The 21,270-nt window shown below is 37.4% G+C and overlaps 1 protein-coding gene across 1 annotated transcript in view; it reads left to right on the top strand.

Moving 5' to 3' along the window:
- The window catches only part of RADX (RPA1 related single stranded DNA binding protein, X-linked), a 24,634-nt gene extending 3,775 nt beyond the window's left edge, over positions 1-20,859 (top strand). The window contains exons 2-16 of the mRNA XM_005419898.2: positions 6-168; positions 1,469-1,611; positions 2,434-2,626; positions 5,787-5,895; positions 6,026-6,117; positions 6,212-6,334; positions 7,470-7,568; positions 8,118-8,285; positions 8,780-8,940; positions 9,351-9,544; positions 10,577-10,645; positions 15,268-15,347; positions 15,794-16,087; positions 17,247-17,429; positions 17,845-20,859. Of these exons, the coding sequence (XP_005419955.1) occupies positions 6-168; positions 1,469-1,611; positions 2,434-2,626; positions 5,787-5,895; positions 6,026-6,117; positions 6,212-6,334; positions 7,470-7,568; positions 8,118-8,285; positions 8,780-8,940; positions 9,351-9,544; positions 10,577-10,645; positions 15,268-15,347; positions 15,794-16,087; positions 17,247-17,429; positions 17,845-17,990 (2,217 nt within the window). The 3' untranslated portion in view covers positions 17,991-20,859. The remainder of the gene's footprint in view (positions 1-5; positions 169-1,468; positions 1,612-2,433; positions 2,627-5,786; positions 5,896-6,025; positions 6,118-6,211; positions 6,335-7,469; positions 7,569-8,117; positions 8,286-8,779; positions 8,941-9,350; positions 9,545-10,576; positions 10,646-15,267; positions 15,348-15,793; positions 16,088-17,246; positions 17,430-17,844) is intronic.
- Positions 20,860-21,270: the final 411 nt, after the last annotated feature.

The raw sequence follows: 21,270 nt of genomic DNA, 5'->3' as shown, positions 1-21,270 counted from the left end.
GGGAGGGGGGCACCGGCACCGCCGCCGCGGGCACCCCGCCCGACGGGTACCGCCCGCTCCAGCCCCTCCGCGGGGACAATAGGCACTACCTGCCGCTCTGGAACAACGAGGATCCTTATGGAGACGTGTGGGTACCGGACAGGCCTCCGGTGCAGGTGGATGTGGACGGTAAGCGCGGAGGAGGCGGCTGTAGGGGTGCGGCAGGGACGCCCTGAGGCGCTGCGGGGCGCCCTGAGGGAGGGGGCGGTGCCGTGTTTGTGGTGCGGTGGAGCTGGGGAAGGATCGGGAGCACAAGTCCCATGAGGGAGCTGAGGGGGTCTTTTCGCTCTCTACAGTCATCTGACTGCAGGGTGCAGCCAGCTGTGCTCGGGCTCTTTTTCCAGGCAACCAGCGGCAGTGCAAGGGCGCATAGTCTTAAGCGAAAGTTTAGCTTGCACATAAGGAAGAATTGTTCACAGAAAGGGTAATTAAACATTTGAACAGTCTGCCCAGGGAGGTGATGGAGTTACCGTCCCTAGAGGTGTTGAAGGCAAGGCTGGATGTGGCACTTGTTGCCATGGCCTGGCTAACAAGGTGGTGTTTGGTCATAGGTTGGACTCGATGATTTTAGGGGTGTTTTCCAACCTGGTTGATTCTGTGATTGCTTGTGCAGCTGGGCTGAGCTTCCTGATATCCTCCAGCTGTGTTTGGTCTCACTAGGAATGTGCCACCTGTGTCACAGTTCACCTGCTCCTGTGGGAAAAACCTCTTCCCTGGGAAGATGGTGAGGCACTGGCACAGGTATCCCAGAGTTGTCAACTTGTGGATACTTCACCCCTGGAAGCGTTTAAGACTAGCTTGGATGGGGCTCTGAGCAACCTGGTGTGGTACAGCGTATGGCAGAATATTAGAACGAGAACCTTGGAACCCAACCCCTTCTGTGATTCTTTGTTGCTTTGAGAGAGTTTTTTAAACTCTGCAATCATTGACTGAAATATGTAGCTGTGGTGTTTGTGCCCAGTCTCCTGAGGTGTCAAAAACACTAGGTGCAGTAGTAGTCTTGTGTCTGGTCTGTGGGGCAGGATGCTCACATTTTGAAGCAGCCACCCAAAATGTGGTCAGTGTTGAGGGACTCAGGCCATTCCATGAAGCCTGGTGAGGAGAGAGGTATAACAGCACTTCTGCATGAGTGTGATGCCCTTGCAGGCTGACACCTGTGGTTTTTGTAATAGCCCTTCTGCTCATCTGACAGCTCTTCTGTGTCATTTAAAATGTGTCTCAATTAATAAAAAGAGCAAAACTATACTGTGTGCAGATAGTTCATAACAGAGTTTTATTGGTGAATGATATCAGCAGATGAGTCTTGTTAAATGTTAAAAACATTAATAAAATACATGTAACATCTTACCACTTTACTCCTGAAAACTTAGATGTTCAATCATGAATGCTCTTTTTTGGTTTTTTTCTTTTCCCCTCCCCTTAACTTTAGTCTCCAAACTGACTAATCTTGGTCATCTGGAAATGACATGGAGAAGCAGAGTGCATTTCCATCCACTTCTTGTGAGAATCCTGCACAAATCTAGACTAAAGTACTATGGAAAACCAGAGAAAAAAATGGATATGCCTTATCAGGTAAAGAGGGATAAATGCATAGGTTAACACTCAGATTGCAGTAGGATATTTGAAAATAATTTTTCCCATATAGTAAGCACATAAAGTTATTTCGTAGCTATTTTATATGGAAAATGTTGCCTTTACAAAAATGTTGAGCTCTCTAGAGCAGGAAATGCTGAATTTTATGATCATATATTTACAAACTTTAGTGGATGAATTTCAGTTACTGTAGTTCATTTGAGCTTTTTGTGAAGAAAAGGATACTCTGAGGTGTTAGTAGTTTAACAGCCTAAACATTTCTGGTCTCTATGCTTTTGAAAATTGGACTTAGTATGTCCTGTCAAAAAAAAAAAGAGGCACTATATTTAAATTATTTCTAGGCCCTGATTCTGTCATCTGTTGACTTTCAGATAGACAGATTATTTTACTGCAAAATTCTTAATGATTTTTCTAATACATTTAACTTGTGATATTTTTGTGTTGAACTTCTTGGAAAAGGAGACTGGAGGTGTGGTGGGTTAATTTAAAAATATTTTTAACTGCTTAGTCATCTGCTCAGTTTCAGATTCAGCATTTGCCCAGGTTAAAAATTGGGGATTTTCTCCACTCTAGTATTTATCTGCTTAGTTATCTGCTCAGTTTCTGATTCAGCATTTGCCCAGGTTAAAAACTGGGGATTCTTTCCACTCTAGTATTCAGTACAAGTTGTGGAACATCTTCTATATCCATTTGTAACAGAGAAATCATTTATGAGTCAAGTACTTGTGCATTATCCCAAATAAATACCTAGCAGAATGATAATAAATAAGATGACTGTAGATTGTCTCTTTTTTTCTTCAGGCTTACTTTGAAGTTGCTGATGGCTCAGGCATGATGTCAATGGTTTTGTGGAATTCTCTGTGTCCTGAATGGTATCACAGTATGAAGGTTGGCACAGTGCTGCTCCTTGCCAAGTATGCCATCAAATCCAGTTACCCATTTAAAACACACCCCACCCCAGGGGATTCACAGATGAAGAGATTTGCTACAATTGGTTAAGTATTGCAGAAACCTATTCTGAGTCTATAAAATACAGTTGTACAAAGTAGTTCTCCATAGAAATAAAATAGAAAGTGATCCATTGCTGAGACTTATTGATAAAGTATAAATCCTTAATTAGTACTTCTGAAAGGTGTCTGAGCATCCAGGTTCTTGCTCTTCCCTGTTTATTTTGAATCATGTCTACAGAGTTTACTGCCACAATTAGTTAAACCCTTTATTTAAGAAATAAAAAAATAAAGAAAGAATCCCTGATATCAGGAACGGAGATTATAAAGATAGGCCTCTAGTAATGATTTTTAATCTGATTCTACTTCCTGCTTAATAACACACATATCACTTGTATACTGCACACATCTTTTTCCAGGTCATTGAAGGACATTATCACCTCATCTGACTTTAGATTTTATGCTGTCAAGGCCCAGAGTATCTGCACAGCTCCACAGAATAAAAAGTTGCATTGATGACTTCTGTGTGCTGAAAGAGCATCACTGTGGGAGTGTGTATGAAGAATATTCCTTGGCTGTAAAAAAGCATTGTCTTACTTGCCAGTTGTTTAGTGTGGCAGATACTCAAAGGAGCTATACTACAAAAATACAAGTCCTGCAATATAACAGTAATGGCCTTTTCAAACTGGATTTGATCAACTTTGGGGTTGTTTTCTCTCTTCCTTCACTCTGTATGAGCTCTTTCCCATTTTGTGCTTTTATACTTAGAACAAAATGACAGCCAACATTCTGAAAATTCAAATAACTTGGAACAATATGCATGTTGGTGAAGGGTGATGTATGTATCACTTATTGACAATGACAGTTTCCTAATGAAGTTAGGAAACAGTGCACAAAAAGTTAGCTACAGTGCACAAAAAGAAGCAATGTTTTCACTGCCAGAAGCAGTATCTTCCCTGACTGATAAATATTTGCATTTAAACCAGATCTCAATGTCTGAAGTATTTGTGATGGCTCGGCAGGAGATAGAAACATTTAGCTAGGAATGGAAATTTGTGTGGGAAGGTGATGACAACTACAAGCCAACCCTGAAAACAATTATAATTGCCACAAAACCTTTCTATGCAAAGAGGACAGAGTAGAATATGCCATGTGAGGTGACTTTCTCTATGGGCCAATATCTCTGCATTTTCATGGCCTTATTTACTCTGCACTCCTGATTTCTTACAAGCATTATTGGGGTAGGAATGGTAACAAAGAGGTCAAAATGGCCAACTCAGCCACTGGGCTGTAAAGGGTAATTGCTCTGTAATGCAAGAACTAGAAGTCACTCCATTGGAGAGCACCATGGTGCACAGATAAACTGCAGAAACTGTAAATCTTTGGTTCATAGAAAAGTATGTACAGGATCTCAGTTCTTTGCACAAAGCTGAGAATTTTTTCTTAATATGAATTCACATAATCACATGATGCATGGATGGAGGGTATGACCATATGTCATATAAGAACAGAGTCACAAGAAAACAGAATATCCAGAAAAAATTCTAGAGCATTTGTAAGATGGATTTTGTGCAACTTCCATTGCATGAGGGGTTTTTTTTCTTTTTTTTTTGTTCAGATGAAGTGAAATTATTACCTCACTAAGTATCTCTGTATATGCCCAATGTGGACCAATATTTCAGGTTTCAATTACACTAAGTCACAAAAGTAACAATTACTTTTTCCTTCATTTATTTTAAATTTGTAATGCCATCAAATCCCAACTTTCCAGTATGACCTTTGAAGCACTCACCTGCAAATATTGTACAGTGTACCTGGAGAGTTATCAATTCCCCAGTATTAAAAGGTTTCCAAATGGAGAGTTCTGCAAGGTGCTGTGCTTCAGGCACATCCCTAGACTGCTATGCAGTGAGCTCTGCATTGCTGGCCCCTGTTTGCAGTTGCAGCATTGTTGGACTTGCTGAGAGGTGCCATTTCACAGCCTAAAACCTTTGGAACTTAGTACCAATGCCTTGAATTCCCCTGCCAGGCAGTGTGCATATTTCAGTTTCACACATCAGTGGATTTGTGTGGCACTGATGACAGCCTTTGTGTAATCCGGACCTGAGTGTATGACTTTCATTTAATCTCAAAATCATCATTCATTTAATCTCAAAATAATGGAACAATTGAGAAATTTTTGATGCATGGGAAAGTTTTGTTTCAGGAAATTTCTTGGCAATACTGTCCTAAAAGACCATATGCAAAACCACCATAGTTCTCTGAATGCATTTCTAGAAAGCAGAAGCCTAGAGAGTATTCCTAAGTAGAGGGTCTGACTTGAAGTAGGACACCTTCCAAATGTTGCACTGCCAGGGTGAGGCACCAGATATTATTACATAAACAGTTGTATATAGTATTTATATCTACTTAATTTCTTCCCTGGGTGCATTTTTTTAATAATCCCTCACTCAAACCCAAGAAACTTAATCAGAATCTGTCTTTTATATACCAGCAAGATTTGTCCTGTTATGAGACTACAGAGTACTGCCTTGTGTACTCTAGAAGCTGAAGCCACTATTCCTGTATTTTTTAATCTGGTTGAAGAACACCTTGCTTGCCCGAGTGCTCCACCATGTTTGTAATTTAGCATCTAAACAATCTGAGAAATAAATTAAAATGTTCAGGTGCTATAGAATAGGCATGGGAAGACCTTTTGTTTTCCTCCATGGCCATGGTGTATTTCTATCCTATTGAAATAGCATCAAATATGGAAATTCTCATGCACAAGTTCTGTTTTACTTCATTGTCTGCACATCAGTTTCAGACCTCACTGGCATTTGACAACAAAGCTAGTGTAGAAAGTACTTTGTATCTAATCAGAATGGTTGGATTAGTTCCTGTTAAAATACTGCCTGGATTGTACTAGTTGGCTCTTGTAGGCAGTTGGAGAGTTTAACATTACTCAGGTGATAAAATTACTTTGTTGTACCTGAATTCTTATTTTATTTTGATGAAAACCTGAACTCAGAGAAATTGATGAATGATTTCACAAAGTCAGAATATTTAAGAAACTTTACCCCAGTAAATCTTTATGGGTTGTTGATACTTTTGTTGTTGTTGTTGTTGTTGTTGTTGTTATTATTATTATTATTATAACAATGTTGTTGATGATGATGATGATAATTTGTATTCATGCCATAAATGTTACTTTTTTTTCTTTGTCAGAAATTTGCCTTAATGTTCGGGATCCTCCTACTGAAATAAGTATTATTCCAGAAGAAATGGTTAAACCAGAGTGGGGATTACCTGAAGTTAAATATAGGTTTATCACAAGGTAAAATAGAATTTTGTTGGTTATCAAGCTGGAATTTAAATTACACTACCTTACAGTGAATGTTAATTGGAAATGCTTTTTGCAGAGTTTCTGAGAAAGCTTACCCAGCTTTCTTCTATTTTGCTTTTAGGTCAGAGCTGGATGACTTACCGCACAATCATTCCTGTGATGTTATTGGTCTTGTGACATTTGTAGGAAGGGCTGAGCGAGCCAGAAAAAGAGGTTTTTCTATAAATATGACTTTCAGAACTTATCAAATAATTTCTAAATTTCTAAGTAAATGCTTATACATTTTTCTTAATATTTGTTTATTTAGAACACAGTGAAGACTTCTGGCTGTATCGTTGGGCACATGCCATTGATGGGACCTCAGACCAACCGTTCATACTGGAATTGTTTGCAACTTCTCAGCCAGATGTGTTTGAGCGTATTCATCCAAGTATTCATCTCTCTATAATACTAATAATTATTCTTAATGTTTTTCTAGTTCATTGTGAATTTCTAATTATGAGATTAGTTGCCACTGAATAAAAAATGCTGCGATTTATCTCCTGGAGCAGAAGATAGTGGATCAGAAATTAAAATTTAAGAATGAAAAATAGCTTAAATATTTGAAACCCTTACAAATTGCAGCCTGTCTGTTAGCATAAACAATTAGATGGGCAGGTGGGCCTGGGGCTGCTCTGATCTCCTTCATTTCAGATGTTTTTGTGATGAAGAACCTGGGCAACATCTCTTGCATCAGAGGCAATTAAAGGCAGCAGCTGGTCAAATCTCTTGCTCCTCTTGACCTGTAAATTTCTGCTTTTTTTATAGACAGGAATAATTTAAGAGGATTGAATGAAGAGAGAGGTGAAAGTGGAAAAACTTCATTTCTTTGAAACAGTGTTTTTTGCCCAAACAGCAATCATCACCCAGATGTGTTAGTTATCACACATCAGCTAAGACTAATAAATTTTAAACTAGGGAATCCTTAATGAAGGATTTTAAAAGAGCTTTAAATATTTCTTCTTGCCTTCTTTCTCTTCTCCTCCAAGCACTCATTCTTTTTATAACACTGGTTGGTGTTGATATGTATTTTTTTATCATTTGATGCAGCACCAGCTGCACAATCGTGCTTAGATTATGGCTGCATTCATCTTGAGTGTTCTGGGGAAGTGGGAAGGAATGACATTCCAGTGTTTAACTGAGATACTAACAAAAGAGTAAGTTTGAGCTCCGTTTAGAAGTTTTGCAGTGGCATGCCATAATTTCTCATGATTTTATACTTTTTATCCTTAAGAAACACAGCTATCTAGTACCAATATTTGTACTATTTGTTTCAATGATATCCTACCTGATGAAGTATCTCATGTTTCAGTTGTAATATCTATGCTGAAATTAAATTCAAAATTTAATTGCATGTCCATATGGTAATTTATAATGGAGACTCAAAACCTGTGTGAAACATTTGTAGGGTCAAGAACTAAATTGCCTTGTTTAGACGACTTAATAAAATCAATCCAGTGTGCGTCAATCTTGCTGTTCTAAAATCAATGAATTCAGGAAAAAAAAATGAATTTTTTTTTCACCAGTGACATACTTGGTGTGCACACAGATGAGAGTGATGACTGAGAATCCTTCCAGGACAGTTTACCTTACAACTTCAAATGAAAGTCAAATATTCATTAAAGGTAACTTAAACTACTTCTAGTTTTATGTAGTTCCCATGTTGTTTCTTTGGAAAGGGTGTTTTCATTTTACAGCACAGTAAATTAGTACAGACTATGAGGTAATAAGGAAACATCACTGCAGAAGACAAGAAGGCAAATGGCATTCTTGTAAGGCATTAAAATGGATTTATCTATAAAAAGTATTTCTAGGTTAAGACACATGTTTACTAATTCTTTCAGGCTGTTCATATTTTGATAGGGTAGCAATTGTGGTTACCACTTAAAATATTAAAAAACACTTGCAGCTTTCCTATTCTAGGAGCTTTTTTGCTAGTTGTTTTGGTTTTTTCTGTTATTTAGTGTTTGTCTGACATTCAGTGTCAAATGCAAGTGTAGTCAAGGAATTCAAGGTACTCATTTTGTAAAACACTCTTGACAAAAGACATCTTTTGTACTCTCAAGATTTTCTTAATTTGTTTTTTCTAGGTAGTGTTCAGGGGAGTTTCAAAATGAGAACAAATGTCAGTTGCCTGCTTTGATTTTGATACCTGATTATTTTTGTCTTAAAAGGGTGGCACAAGGGCCAGCCATACACCAAGGATGCCAAAGTGAAAAACTTCATTCAGTGGATGGAATCTCAAAGTGAAACTGATCAAATAAAGAAAACTGTCATTGGTGGCTATTACCCTTTTCCACGACCTCCTGATAGCTTTTTGAAATACTGTAAAAACAATGAAGGTATCGCATATGAAATATCTTTAGATTTGTGGCCTTTTCCAGTCAGTCTTACTCCAAGAAAACTTCCTTTTGTGACTAAGTGTTTCATAGGCTAAATCCTCACCTCACAGAAAATATTGCACTGCTAGCTGCAGGAGAATTGTAGAAGCTGTGGTGAACTACACATATACCCAGAAGTTTTACTCTGAATATTCTGCTACATCAAAATTAAAAATAGTTATTCTGAAGGCTACATTGTACTGGAAATTTCACCTGAAACAGAAATTATGGTGTCTGACAATGCATACTAACTTATGCACAAAAAAGATTTGTGCTTATGCACAAAAAAGATTTATTGTTTTAATTTTTTTCCATGTGATGTGGATAATAAAAAAGTTTAGAATTCTTTAAAAGCATAAGTTTAAATCAATTTAATATTTAGTAAATCTTCTCTTTAGTCTTGTGTTCAGAGACTATGACTCTGAAACTTGATTCTGGAAATTTCTTTTTTGCAGTTGAATCAGTTTTGAAACCCATAGGTGAAATAGGGAAAGAGATTGAAGACCTGCACTACAGAGAACACAAGCGAATTGCTGTTCAGGGAATAATTAGTGCTATAAGATACATCAGCTGTAGCGATGCGGCTGAAGAAGCCCCAGGAGGGGACCTGGTCCAGGTATGGTGTGTGACAGTTAATGCCAAAGCATCTCTGATTGTCGTTAGAATGGAGAATTTTACATACGAGTTCAGAATCTCATTACATTGTTTCTTAATCTGATTTTTGAGAGCAAAATTTTAAGAAGTGATGATTCAGTGCTTCTCTGAAAGTGTTTGGGCAGTCCTCTGTAAAACTTGTAACTGTTTCAAAGTTACTAGTTTGATCACCTCGTGTAAATTGGAGTGTGGGAGAGGCAACTGCTGCAACATGCTCACTTGTCGCCTTCTAGACAGAATTTACCTTTTTAATATGATTAGAATATAATTTCTGCTAGATGTAAGGTGGCTGTCAGAAATTTGCAAGTTTTTGAGTTGGAAGAAGTAGCTTTAAGTGCATTGAAATTCTTAAACAATTAACTGTTGTTGCAGAAAGATACCTCTCAGTCTGATGGAAGTTCTTCTGTGTCCAAAGAAGACTGTGTTGACAAGGGAAAACATGAAGAAGTTAAGTCTTTTCTGGGGCCACCCTGCACTCCTGGGGAACATCAGCACCAAACTCCGCTGTCAAAAAGGAGTTCAGTCAAGCGAAAGACAGCACGCAGATTCAGAAGAGATGCAGAACAGTAAGCTCTCTTCATTAATATGTGGTGGATCTTCTAAAAACTGTTTTCAGAAATTAAGCCAGAGCCCAGCCTGTAGAAAATAATAAGAGAGCTTTAAAAGCATATATAGTTTAATCTTTGAAATGTAATTATGTACTTTTCCTGGCATCAGGTGATGACAGTTACACTGTTCATGCTAATGAAGGATTAATTAAAGTAGGTATGCAGTGCTCTCTTCTGATTAATATTTATACTGTTTTCTTATTAAGCTCACGGATTTGAGATAAAAGTAGTTAATACTTGAACCAAATGTAGTTAGTGACATAGCTATGGAACAAACAACAGTTACAGTGATGTGAGGAAATCAGACATCTTGGCTGAAAATGCAGAATCAGGTATACCTGTTCCTTAATTTCAAACACACCTTATTTTTGATTTCTGGGCAATGGGGTAGTGCCTGTAGCTGTAACTTGCTGTCAGAAAGGAAAGTAGATGGTGGTCATGTGCTAATCTGAGGGCTCAAAATAACTTTTAATTTGTCTGATACAGCTGTGTTAAATTCAGGAGTAAAGTAACTGCTTGTATAACACTGCTCTTTGTTGCAACTTGTGTAAAATCTAGTACAGCCACACTCACTATTGAGAGCCTGGTGTACACATTGACAGATGGAAAGTTTCAAAAGTCAGGCCAGTCACATCTGATTTTTTTGCAGTGGATTTCTCATACTATAAAGGGTATATTTTTCTTCTTTACTTTTCACATTCATAAGTCATAATGTGTGAAGAGAGTGGATGTTTAGTATATTTTGAGGGGAAATGAAATAAAATATAATTAGCATTGAATGAAGATTTAGTATTATGAAAACCTTGGTAAATAGAAGTTCTGTCTTGGCAGTGTTATAGCAGATTTAGTGGATTCTTTTCCATATGAAAACTTCCAGCATTTGAGTGTCTTAGTTTAGTTCTGCCTGAAAGAAAAACATCAAAGTTCTTTGCTTTGTGAATTTCCATTTAAATAGATACTGAAAAGTAATGGTGAATTTCCTACTTTAAGGGGAGGTACATCTGTTAGTCCTGCATCATCTCACCCCTATTTTACGCGGACTGTAAGGAGAAAACTTGGGTAAGTCATGTGAAATTAATTGTGTTGAATAATTGCAGTGATCAAACAAAAATACTCCAAGTAAAAGTTTTACAGATTGGGAGTCTCTAAGGAAGCAAAATGAAAGAACAGATCAGGGTAGAGTTTCATGTTTTCTATTCACTCATCTGCACTCACTCTAAATATATCTGAAACATAATTTTGGGCATGTTATTAAGCATCTTCTATTGCTACTACTTCTACTAAGGGAATATATAATAACAGAGGTTCATCATGGTAATTAATGGATTTTCTGGTGGTGGCTGAGCTGTACATTTTTCTTGATGCTACAGAGGTGTAAGTATAGTTGTCCCTGGGAAGCCACTCCCCTGCTCCTTTCACTCCCCAGCATTCAGTTGTTACATAACTCAGCTTGGATCCAGAGAAGGTGGGCTTTTTCTGAAGTCCACATAGGAGTTTCAAACCCAGAGTCCTGTCAAGTCTGGAACCTACTGAAATAACTACAAAAGTGAAATTATTAAGAAAACTGAGTGCTTTTATTTGTTAACCAGGGGCTAGAAGCTACTTTCCTTTGAGCATTTTAAGGGCCATAAATTCTTGTCGCTTGTTCCAGACAGAACATGAGCAACTTGAATGTTTGAACTCCTTGGTGTCGAAAGTAATTTAGGATGTTTGTGTATTTTGGCAGTGATCTGGAATTTATGTCATGACTACATATATGGCTCAGTTGCCTTTTTGGTTTACTTTTAGCATCTCTTCCTTTTCCCCCCTAAACCCAAGAATTACAGTGCTAGGAATAGGGCAACAAAGTTTTTGACCATTCTGCCAGTGTTACTCCCCTACAAGCATGCCTATTTTCTTGAAATACATTTACTGGAAGCTAATTTTTAACAGCCTTTTCACCCATGTGTTGTTTCCTGGTCCTTTTGGTAGAAACTGCATTTTCTAGGAGAAGTTATTACCTAACTTTGCCGCTGGTTCATTAAAAACATCACCTGGCTTTAGGTTCTGCATGTGGTGCAGGACTTTGCAGGGACTTGTGGTACAAATCCATAGGAAAATCAGGAGATTTTCCTTGACTGTAAGGAATCTTGTTTTCTTTTGCTTGCTGAGAAATGTTCCGCTTTTTCCAGGGTGGGGGGAGGATGGGAAGAATGTCTTCTCCCCGTTTCTTATAGGTGAAGCCAGAAGTTAAGGCATGTTTACTTTGTTCTCTGCTTTTCTCAATCTGCTACTCTCCTCGCTACCTGTGTGTCCACTCTATGCCATTAGTGCTAGAACCCCAGCTAAAGGAGGAGAAAGTCTGTGTTGGATTATGGAAAGCTGTTTCACTCTATATAATTAAAAGGTAACTCATGTATTTCTGTAACTACCTATAGAATTGTGCTGAATTCTCCAAATTGCCAAAGAAAAATAGAAAGTTAGCTGACATACTTTAAAATTGCATTGATTTCTGTTCCTTAGATGTAGCAGAATGTCAGCTCTCACTGAAATACTATAATATATTGATGAAATAACAACAGTAGTTTTAACAAACTTCACATATTTCAGAGAAAATTCTGAGTTGGAAGGGGCCCACAAAGATCATTTAATCCAATAGTAGAGTTATGTTTTAAAGTACATATTCTAACTTAAACTATTCTGCATCAAGTTTTTTGTATGTTATTTTCAGCATGCAGTTTCATTTTTGGGTTTTTAAGCAGTAAGAGCTTATTTTGAGGTTTTTTATTGACAGCTACAGTTCCTGCATTTCTGAGGTAACTTACCTGATTTTTAAGGGTTTCAGAAACAAAGCAAATGGGTAATTTAGTATTATTGTTGATATTTATATCCTTGCTAGTAAAGATCTTCCACATAATGGTACTTCTAAGCATTTAATATACTCCAAAGTAGTTTAATTTGTAGAGAATGAAGTGATGGTGAATGAGGAAAGATCAGGAATTTCAGACAGGATTATTTTTATGTGCAAGTGAAAAAAGCTCAGTAGTTTTCTTAGAATTATAATATTCGTAAATTTAGCGTGTTACCATGGAATTGCTGCACTACATGCTCCCACTCCATACTGCATGAAATGAACTTGTTTGCATGCTTCTGTCCTTGTAGTTTCACTTCTGTATTTTTTTGTCACATAGACCCTTTTATATTTGTTCTTTCCTGTGGATGTGACAGCATGGGAATGGGGACTCTATAATTTAGGGAAATTCATCTTGAGGTTTGTATGACCGAAAGTTTCACAGCATGTGATGTTTCCCTCACAACCCTTTTTCACATAAATCAGAACTTGTCAGGGACAAATTAGTAGATACTAAAAATCAATTTGTGTAGACTTGTCAAGTTCTCATAGAAGGCTTTTTGGTCTCTCTGTTACTTGCTGTGGTAGATGTGTTTATCACAATGGTGTCAGAACAGTTCATTTCAAGCCAATCTATAAGAAAAGTTTTACCAGTTTTATCAGTGAGTGGGATGTTTTCTTGTATTGCTTTGAGGCACTTCACTTCCTTGCATTGTTTGGGCATAGCTGTGAGTCATAACTAATTTTTTTCTTAATTTCATTTATTACATTTAGTCCCAATGCTTAGAAAATAGGTGTGAAGCATGGAATGTGCTTACTTTCCCAATAGTTTCTGAAAATACTGATCTGCCATAGATTTTGATTGATGTTATTTTTGATGACAATACTTTAAAATAAAATTACTGACAAATTGAGTATCAATGTATCTGAAAATAGTGAAGAAAGGATTTTTTCAAGTGGACATCTGTGAAAAGGGGGTCTGCAGAGTGCAGGCTGGAAACAGCAAATCTGGCAGGGCACAAGTTCTCCTAAAGCTGGCATGGGTAAAATGGGCTGTGGGTGTTTTGGTGTACAACAGCAGGAGCATATTGCAGTACGTGGAAGGATTTGGGTGGCCTCATGTGCATTGCAGACATAGTGGTTCACTCACAAAGAAGCACCTGGATGTATTAAAGACAAGTAGTTTCCCTTACAAGTCTAGCTCAGGTCAGGCTGTCCACGCATCCAGCACAAAGCAGGCCTGGAGGAATAATGTGTTGGGCAGGTAGAAATTATCTCAGCTACAGATCTGTGAAAGAAGTAGGGAAAAATCATGACAAGTTTTCTTCATATTTTCCTGAGGCTCTACGTGCTTTAAATCAGAGCCTATTCACTTCCAAATCTAGACAATTTTAAAAGAAAAAAAATCCATGATATCCACTTTACACAATATCTACTTGTCAGCAGTATGACTTGGTGGTTTAACCCTCTGCTTTAATGAGAAGTTGTTGTGTATCTAACTTGACATGTTGGTTTCTGAGCAAGCCTTCCTTAACACTGTGCTGGGGTTTCATTTTATGTTTGACAGGTCCAAATCTCAAAAGTGAAAATTAATTTTGTGGGCAGTAATTTCACAGGTTGTACTGCTTAAGTGAGGATTGTTTTGTGCCTAGATTTGGACATCACAAGGAGGTCGCTTCAGTGGTGATAAATCCATGATGGGAGTGTATTTCTTAAAATACACTTTCATACTCAAAACCCATAGTGCATTGCCTTTTATCTTTTCACTAGATACTATTTTAGATATTTTCCATTTGTTAGGAAATGTTGCCATGAAAATTTCAAGATACACCCTAGTATGAAATAGAAAAAATATTTTTAAAACCTGCAAATCCTTATGAAATTAATTATCAATACAATATGCTGTAAACAGCATGTTCATCTTTGATTCCTTTTTTACTGTCTGTATCTTGTCGTTATTATTAACTACTTTGATGGTCTGGAATTTTAACAGTACCTTAACAAAGTCTTACCTGTTGTAGTTGTTTGTGATGCAAGATAATCAAGATAGTCCTTTCCCTAAGTTTTTTCAGACATCACAGTGGGTTTTATTTTAATAAGAGGAATGGATCAAAGAAGAAAGGAATACATGGGCCTAAGAGCTTATTTTACCATGTTGCTTGCAGAGTGCCTCTTGTTTTTCTCCTGCTTAATATCCTAGGTAATTTATTAGATGGATAAAGAATAGTTTCTTACCATTAATTCAAAACTTCATGATTAAAAAAGACAGTCAACAAATACGTAGTTTGCTTCATTAAACTGATCATTACAACAGGACAGTATGTTCACAGGAAAATAGAGATTTGCATTTCTGTCATTTTGGATTCCGGAGTGGTGGCATGGCTCCGTCCATGCTGTGTTTCTGGGTGCTGAAGGGGATGGCAGAGCAGTGCAGCCGCATGCTGAGCACCGGGTTTTGCCATCGAGTCACCTGTCGGTCACCTGTCGGTCCCCTGTTGGTCACCTGTGAGTTTGGCCGTGTCACACGTGGTATTTCCGCCCGGTGCCGGTAGAGGGCAGCAGACACCGCTGCCAGTGTAAAACCCTCCCCGTCTGTTTCCCAGAGCCAGGAATCAGCCAGGGCTAGTCCTGAGCTCTGCTGAGCTGATTCACTGAGCACAAGTAAATTGTGTTTACTTGTTGTGTCCAGCTGCTGTGTACAACTCTCACAATGAGGAATCAGCTCATTCACTCGAGCTCGTATCATTTATCACTAGAAGTCTGTCTTTTGCTGCATAGAGTTTGAGGTTAATTAGGTTTAAGGTAAATAAATATATATATACACATACACACTATAATTTTCTTTTTATAGCTTAGATGAATATCAGCATGGACATTCTGTGCAAAATAAAAATGGACAGGCTGTGTCAGACAGTTTGGAGTATTGCACAGGTATGTTGCTAATAGTTGTTATATTAACCTTAGGAGGCTTAAGACTACTTTTCTTCAGGTCCAAACCAGGCAACAAAGATATCCTTATAACCTTTGTTAAGACAGTTCCTCTGTACATCTGGTTGCATCAGCCTCTGGGGAACCGCATGTATCATGAATGTCATTCTACTCAATGTTCCCTGCTGGGTTCTAAGAGATGGCTGAAAGGACAGCATTGGATTGTTTCCCATAATGGGCAATAAATTCTCAGTATATCTTTATAGAAGTTTTAAGTTAGGTTAGTATCTCAGAAGCACTTTATAGCATAAGACCTCATGTTTTCTTGTAGCTCTTTTAATTTCTGCCATGTGTTCGTAATTGAAATGTTCTAATGAAAATTGTTTCTTATTTAACAGAGGAGTGATACAATTATATAAGCAACTAAATGTTTTCTGTGCTTATAATAGATCAAGAAGGAGTCAATAATATAGCTGAAACTGAAGAGCTTGGAAGAACTTGTGGTTCCTGGCAGAGTGACCTGTGGGCACAAGTGAAAGACAAGTTAATGAATTATTTTCATCACAGCAAAATTTTCCCAGAAAGTATCCCACGTAAATTTGATTATGTGCACAAAGACTTACTTATGCAACAGTACAACCTTCATGCAGCAGTGCACCAGCCAATAGAAACCAGAACAGATAAAAACATCAATGAATTTAAAAGTGCTATTGGCCTTGGATATTATGAAGTGACAGTTCTGGGTAAGTAGCTTGCCTTGTGAAAAAGGTTAAGCAAGAGCAGTGTAGGTTCATCAGAAACTGAATGGATTTCTCTAAAAGAATCAATTGATTCTGAGTATTTCCTGAGGTTTGAAAAATGATATTTTAGATTTTTGTTACAGTCCCCATTAAAGGTAAATTTTATTCTCATTAAACATACCTTTCAATGAAATGCCTGAATATCTTATTTGTAGTAACACTTTTCATATAATTTCAGTTTTTGGGATAGTCTTATGAGTGTTATTTGAAGATTGTGTGTAGTCCTTAAACTATTGGTTATTTCAGTTAGGAATAGGTCCTGATGCAATCAGGCAAATTAATAAATTGCACTTGCCAGCTAACTTTCTGCTGGAGAGGTGTTTATCAGAAACAAGTCAGTGTTCTTAAAAAGACAACTATAAATGCTTCTTTTCAGGATTATTCTCATTAAGTTGATTTTTTCATACTGTTGCTCCTAAAGTGCCTTCTTTCCATGGCAGAAAATGAAAGGCTATATTTTAGCCATACTCATTAACTGCTCCATGCTGCTTCTGGTTAACACGAAGTGCCAGTTGATTGATTTTTATTTATTAAAATATAAATATGCAAGTTGATATGTATCTGTTTGCTAGCTTTATTGAGGGTTATTAAGTTTGATTTTGTTTTCCCTTCAAAAGGGGGACAAGAAATTGCTTTGATTAACAATGCTTATGTTAAGTTCCCATAATTTAAAGGTTTTCATTGTTTGCTAAGGGACATTTGCAGAGAATATTTGAAGTCACTGGAATCCCGTGACTGACAATACAATATTGAAGATGAAAGTAGAACTGTATTGCACACTTTACTGGTTGTAAAGTTAATTTCTCTGCATTTGCAGATAAAGTTAAAAGGAGGATGAAATGGCTTCCAAGGTTTAATGTTTTCTGAGCTATCAGCATTGTTAGCCTTAAACCATAGTATTTCATAACATCATATCAATTTGAATGTGCTTGTGTATAATCCTATGTAGAAACATATTTTTAGACATTAATTATAAACTAATGGGCAAAAAATGTAAATAAAAATCAGTTCAGTGGTTTGTTTAAAAGAGAAGTGGTGTACAAAGTTGCTGATGGACTGAATATTAAGTTTTCTGCTAACATAAAATACTTTTTTTCAACAGGTATAAACCATGATATAGCAATAGATGTTGCTTTTCTTCCACTGTTTTGCCCTGACAATCCCCACTTGTTTCAACTGGAAGACATTCAGAATGATACATTATTGTCTTGTATGAGTTGTATCTCTGCATGCCAGCAGAAGGCCACCAGCAGTGGGAGGCTTGGTGACACGTTTCCTCTTTCAGGTGAGGTGCCTTTCACTGATGTTACTCATTTATAATTTCTTGATTTATCTGTCAGTGCAAGAGTTAATCCTCTGTAGAAATCTCTGGTGTAGATCAGACATTGTTCACCTCTGCAGTGAAAGAGATGAGAATTCTACTTCACCACCTTTGGTAAATTGCTGTAATACTGAACTTTCAAGGCAGTTTTTGCTGGAGCTGTTCTCATCCTCTGAGAACAGTATTTTAATATCCAAACTACAAACTCATATCTAATTCTGATTCTGTCATTTCTAGTGATGGAATTTATGAATAAAATTTTTCACTGAAAGAAGGTTGAACATTACTGTATGGAGAACATTAACAATTCTGTACACCTTTTTATTGTGTACAGAGTATACAGCAAATACCTTTTAAAACCACCTTTCTTAACTTCTAGATGAAATTGTAAAAGCAGCGAAGGAGCTCGATGGCAAACATGTTATCTGCATCTTGGACATGTGTCACTTGGGTGATGACAAGGTGGAAGTCTTTCTAACCAAAATCTACAAGACAGTGGAACCACGTGTGCTGGATCCAATGTAATTTAATAACTTAATTTTCAAATGTATATTGTTCAAATGGAGGGAAATAAAATTGCTGTAACTTGAATACACCCTCTATACATTGCACTTTTCTAGAGCTAGCAGACACAAATATAAAATCATGATTCTTGGGGCAGTTGTAATGGTCATCCATGTAACTGGGAAGGACAATTGTTGCCTTTATTTTTCAGTCTTGAAATAGATTAGACAATGTCTTGCTTGCTGATGTTCAAGAAGGATGAGTAGGCAGTACAGTGAGCTGATCATTTGGCAGGATACCAAGGACTCAGAGTGATTGTCAGCTGTCTTTCTTTGCCTGTGCACAAACATACACAGGAAATGTATATATCTGGGTGAGAACTGACAAGAGAGGCAAGCTTTCCTAATATTTAAGGCAGTGTTTGCAAAAGAATTTACAGGCTGTGATAAAAAAATAGGCTGGAAATCAGAATAATTTTGAGCATTAGAATTTTGATGTTTCTGTGGTGATCTTTTTTAGTGAAAGCTACCAGAGGCAGCCTAACTGCTCTTTAGGCTTGAAGCTTACTGTGAAAGGGATTAAATACCATGGTGCCTTTAGTACCATGATCCAGGAAACCACTTTCAGTTCTTTTCACCTGAGCAAGGTCAGATGCTGTTTTTATATGTCTGCTTTTGTACACAGAGTATTAGGTAGTGAGTATAGCATCCAAACATTTTTAACATATTTTATTCATTAATATGAGTTATGAAATATTTTTTTAAATAATTTTTTTATTGGAACGTGCTTTGAGCTTTGCAAGAGAAAGTTGCCTTCAAGAAGTGCTAATCATGGCAGGATATACAGTTTGCCACATAATTTCTAGGTGTGTTCTGAGAACATTAAGTTCAGCCAATATGAGAAGCTGCTACTTCCAGAAAAGCAAAGGATTGGAAAATTCTGCCAACATTTTGCCTGTACTGAGGAGCAACTGGCTCCTGCTGGTCCAGAATCAAGTAGCACATTTTTGCCCATGTTAAACAGCCTCAAATCACTTGAGGAACTGGATTCTTGCAAAATTATTTTCAAGCAGGAGCTCTTTGCAATTTGACTACTTACCCATTTGAAATACTGCCCTCAATTCAATTCTTTGAGAAGAAAGAATTACAGAGACTTGCCAGGTAAATTGTACCATTATTGACCAAAGCCCACAGAGTTAATTTATAGGAACAGATTAATTCTTAGGTACATTTTAGCAGCCTGTTGGTAATTGGAGATTACCTCTTTCAAGTAGTAGTAGTCACTTCTCTGCCCTGGAGGCAGTGGACTTTGTCCTCAAGTACTTAAAGTCTGTACCCTATCTTCAGTTAATGGTAATTTGACAGAAAAATGTAATTGATTTTGTTACATGCAAGTTCACAGGCAACTTCAGATAAAAAATCATGAAATTAATAAAACTATTGTGTCTTTCTAGTGTAGTTTGCAGTTTAAAAATATATTAAGGAGAACAGTTTAACTTTAATTGCACTGTAACTAAAAGTCAATTAAATGTGACTGTATTGTATTTGTCTATTTAATATGAATCAGAAGTATTAGTTCTGGAGCAATGTTTATCAAGTCATGCCTTTCAGAGTACCCACAGAAGGCAAAATTAAAAGATACCAACTCAAGAGGAGGAGGGTATTGCTTGCAGTATTATTTGTGTCATTGTGCTGCTTATGGGTATGTGAAGGTGAGAGGCCATTGCTCTGGAGTGAGTGACACAGGACTTCATGTTCCAAACTGAGCCATGCTGACTGTGTCAGCCAATGTTTTTTATTTACATATACTTCAGATGGAAGTCTAATTTTAATACAACTCTTCTTTCTCAAGGCAATTTTTAAAGGAATGATGCTTGTCATCACATAAGGACTGATGTGGCTGACATTGTCACAGAGCCACATTAGTGGGATGGTCCAGCCACCTTCCTTCACCCCATGCCACAGAAATGGAGCCAAAGGCTGTTTGTGGCATTGCACTGCTTAGTACACTTTAAACATAAAGCATTAATAATTTCATCCTATATGTTAGGACTTCCTAACTCTAAAGGAAATATCTGAATTGTTTGGAATATAGATAATGTTTTAAAACATTAAAGAATGTCATTTTACTTTACTCAAGTGTTTGAAATTTTTCATGGCAAAGTTGGGAAGGAGAGATACTTTTGTAGGTTGGGGTGCCAGTGTTGAAAGCACAGGCTTTCTGTGTGCAGCTGGTGAATATCCAATGCCTGTAGTAGACTTGGAATTTTACTACTTTGGATCATTCTGTAGAGTCACCATCCTACTAAATAACACTGGATTTAATATGTGGAGTTCAGTGGCTGAAGTGCTGCAGTGTTATTGTGATTCTACCACTCTGTCTGTCTCTCTCCTCCCTGCCAATCCAGCACTGTCAGACTGGAGCAAAGGTTCTCTGCAAAGAAACCACTTGCTGTTTTACTACTTTCAGTGTTTATTAACCCAAGTGTAAAACGAATTGATTTTTGGTGCTGAGTCTGTCAAAATGATAGTTTTGCCATGTTAAGTTAAGATACAGTCTCATTACTCCTGCAAAATGTCAAATGGATGGCCTTTATTGCTACTGCTAGGGGTAAAATAATATCAGAACACATTTCTTTACTGTGGAAGGTGTACCTGACCAAAGAACTTTACTCTTAAACCTTACATGTGCATGTTTCTTGTGTTTCAGCATTAATTTCAAAGAAGGGAGGAAGGTAGAGCATATGTAGGTAGTGGTACTGTTGAGTGTATAAAAGTTCCTAAGTCATAGATCATGAAAATAATACTAATTTTGAATTAATGTGATGTAGAAGTTGTGCAACATTGAAAAGAAGAGAATATAAATAAACAAATTAATATATGTAAATATCTTGGATTTTTTTCTTTCAATTTCTTTCCTTTTTACTTCTTGTAAGTTGTTTTGATTTTCCCAGAATCTTCTCTACAGTCATGTTCACTCTTTTCAAGAAACTTTAAAGGAGAAGTAGGCCAAGCTTCCATCAGCATCTGTGCCACCAATTGCAGCTTCTCTTTGCTTTCAACATGGTGTGCAGCATGGCTTTGTAGAAAAAGAGGCAAAAGGGAGTCTCTTTGTCCCTTCTCCTTCCACTGTGCTCCAGGACTGGGGCTGAGCCCCAGGCTGGGCAGAGCAGGACAGGATCCAATTCCTTGGCTGCTTGTCAGCTGAATGGGCTGGGAGTCCCACAGCAGTGTGTCCTCTGGGCACCCTGGCATCACCGCCCTTCCTGGGCTGTCTCTGTAAACCTGCAGGAAGGGAAAGA

Source organism: Geospiza fortis, unplaced genomic scaffold (genome assembly GCF_000277835.1).
Source record: "Geospiza fortis unplaced genomic scaffold, GeoFor_1.0 scaffold157, whole genome shotgun sequence".
Taxonomy (NCBI): Eukaryota; Metazoa; Chordata; class Aves; order Passeriformes; family Thraupidae; genus Geospiza; species Geospiza fortis.
Note: the sequence above shows the minus strand (reverse complement) of the source record. Positions and strands in the feature narration are given on the sequence as shown.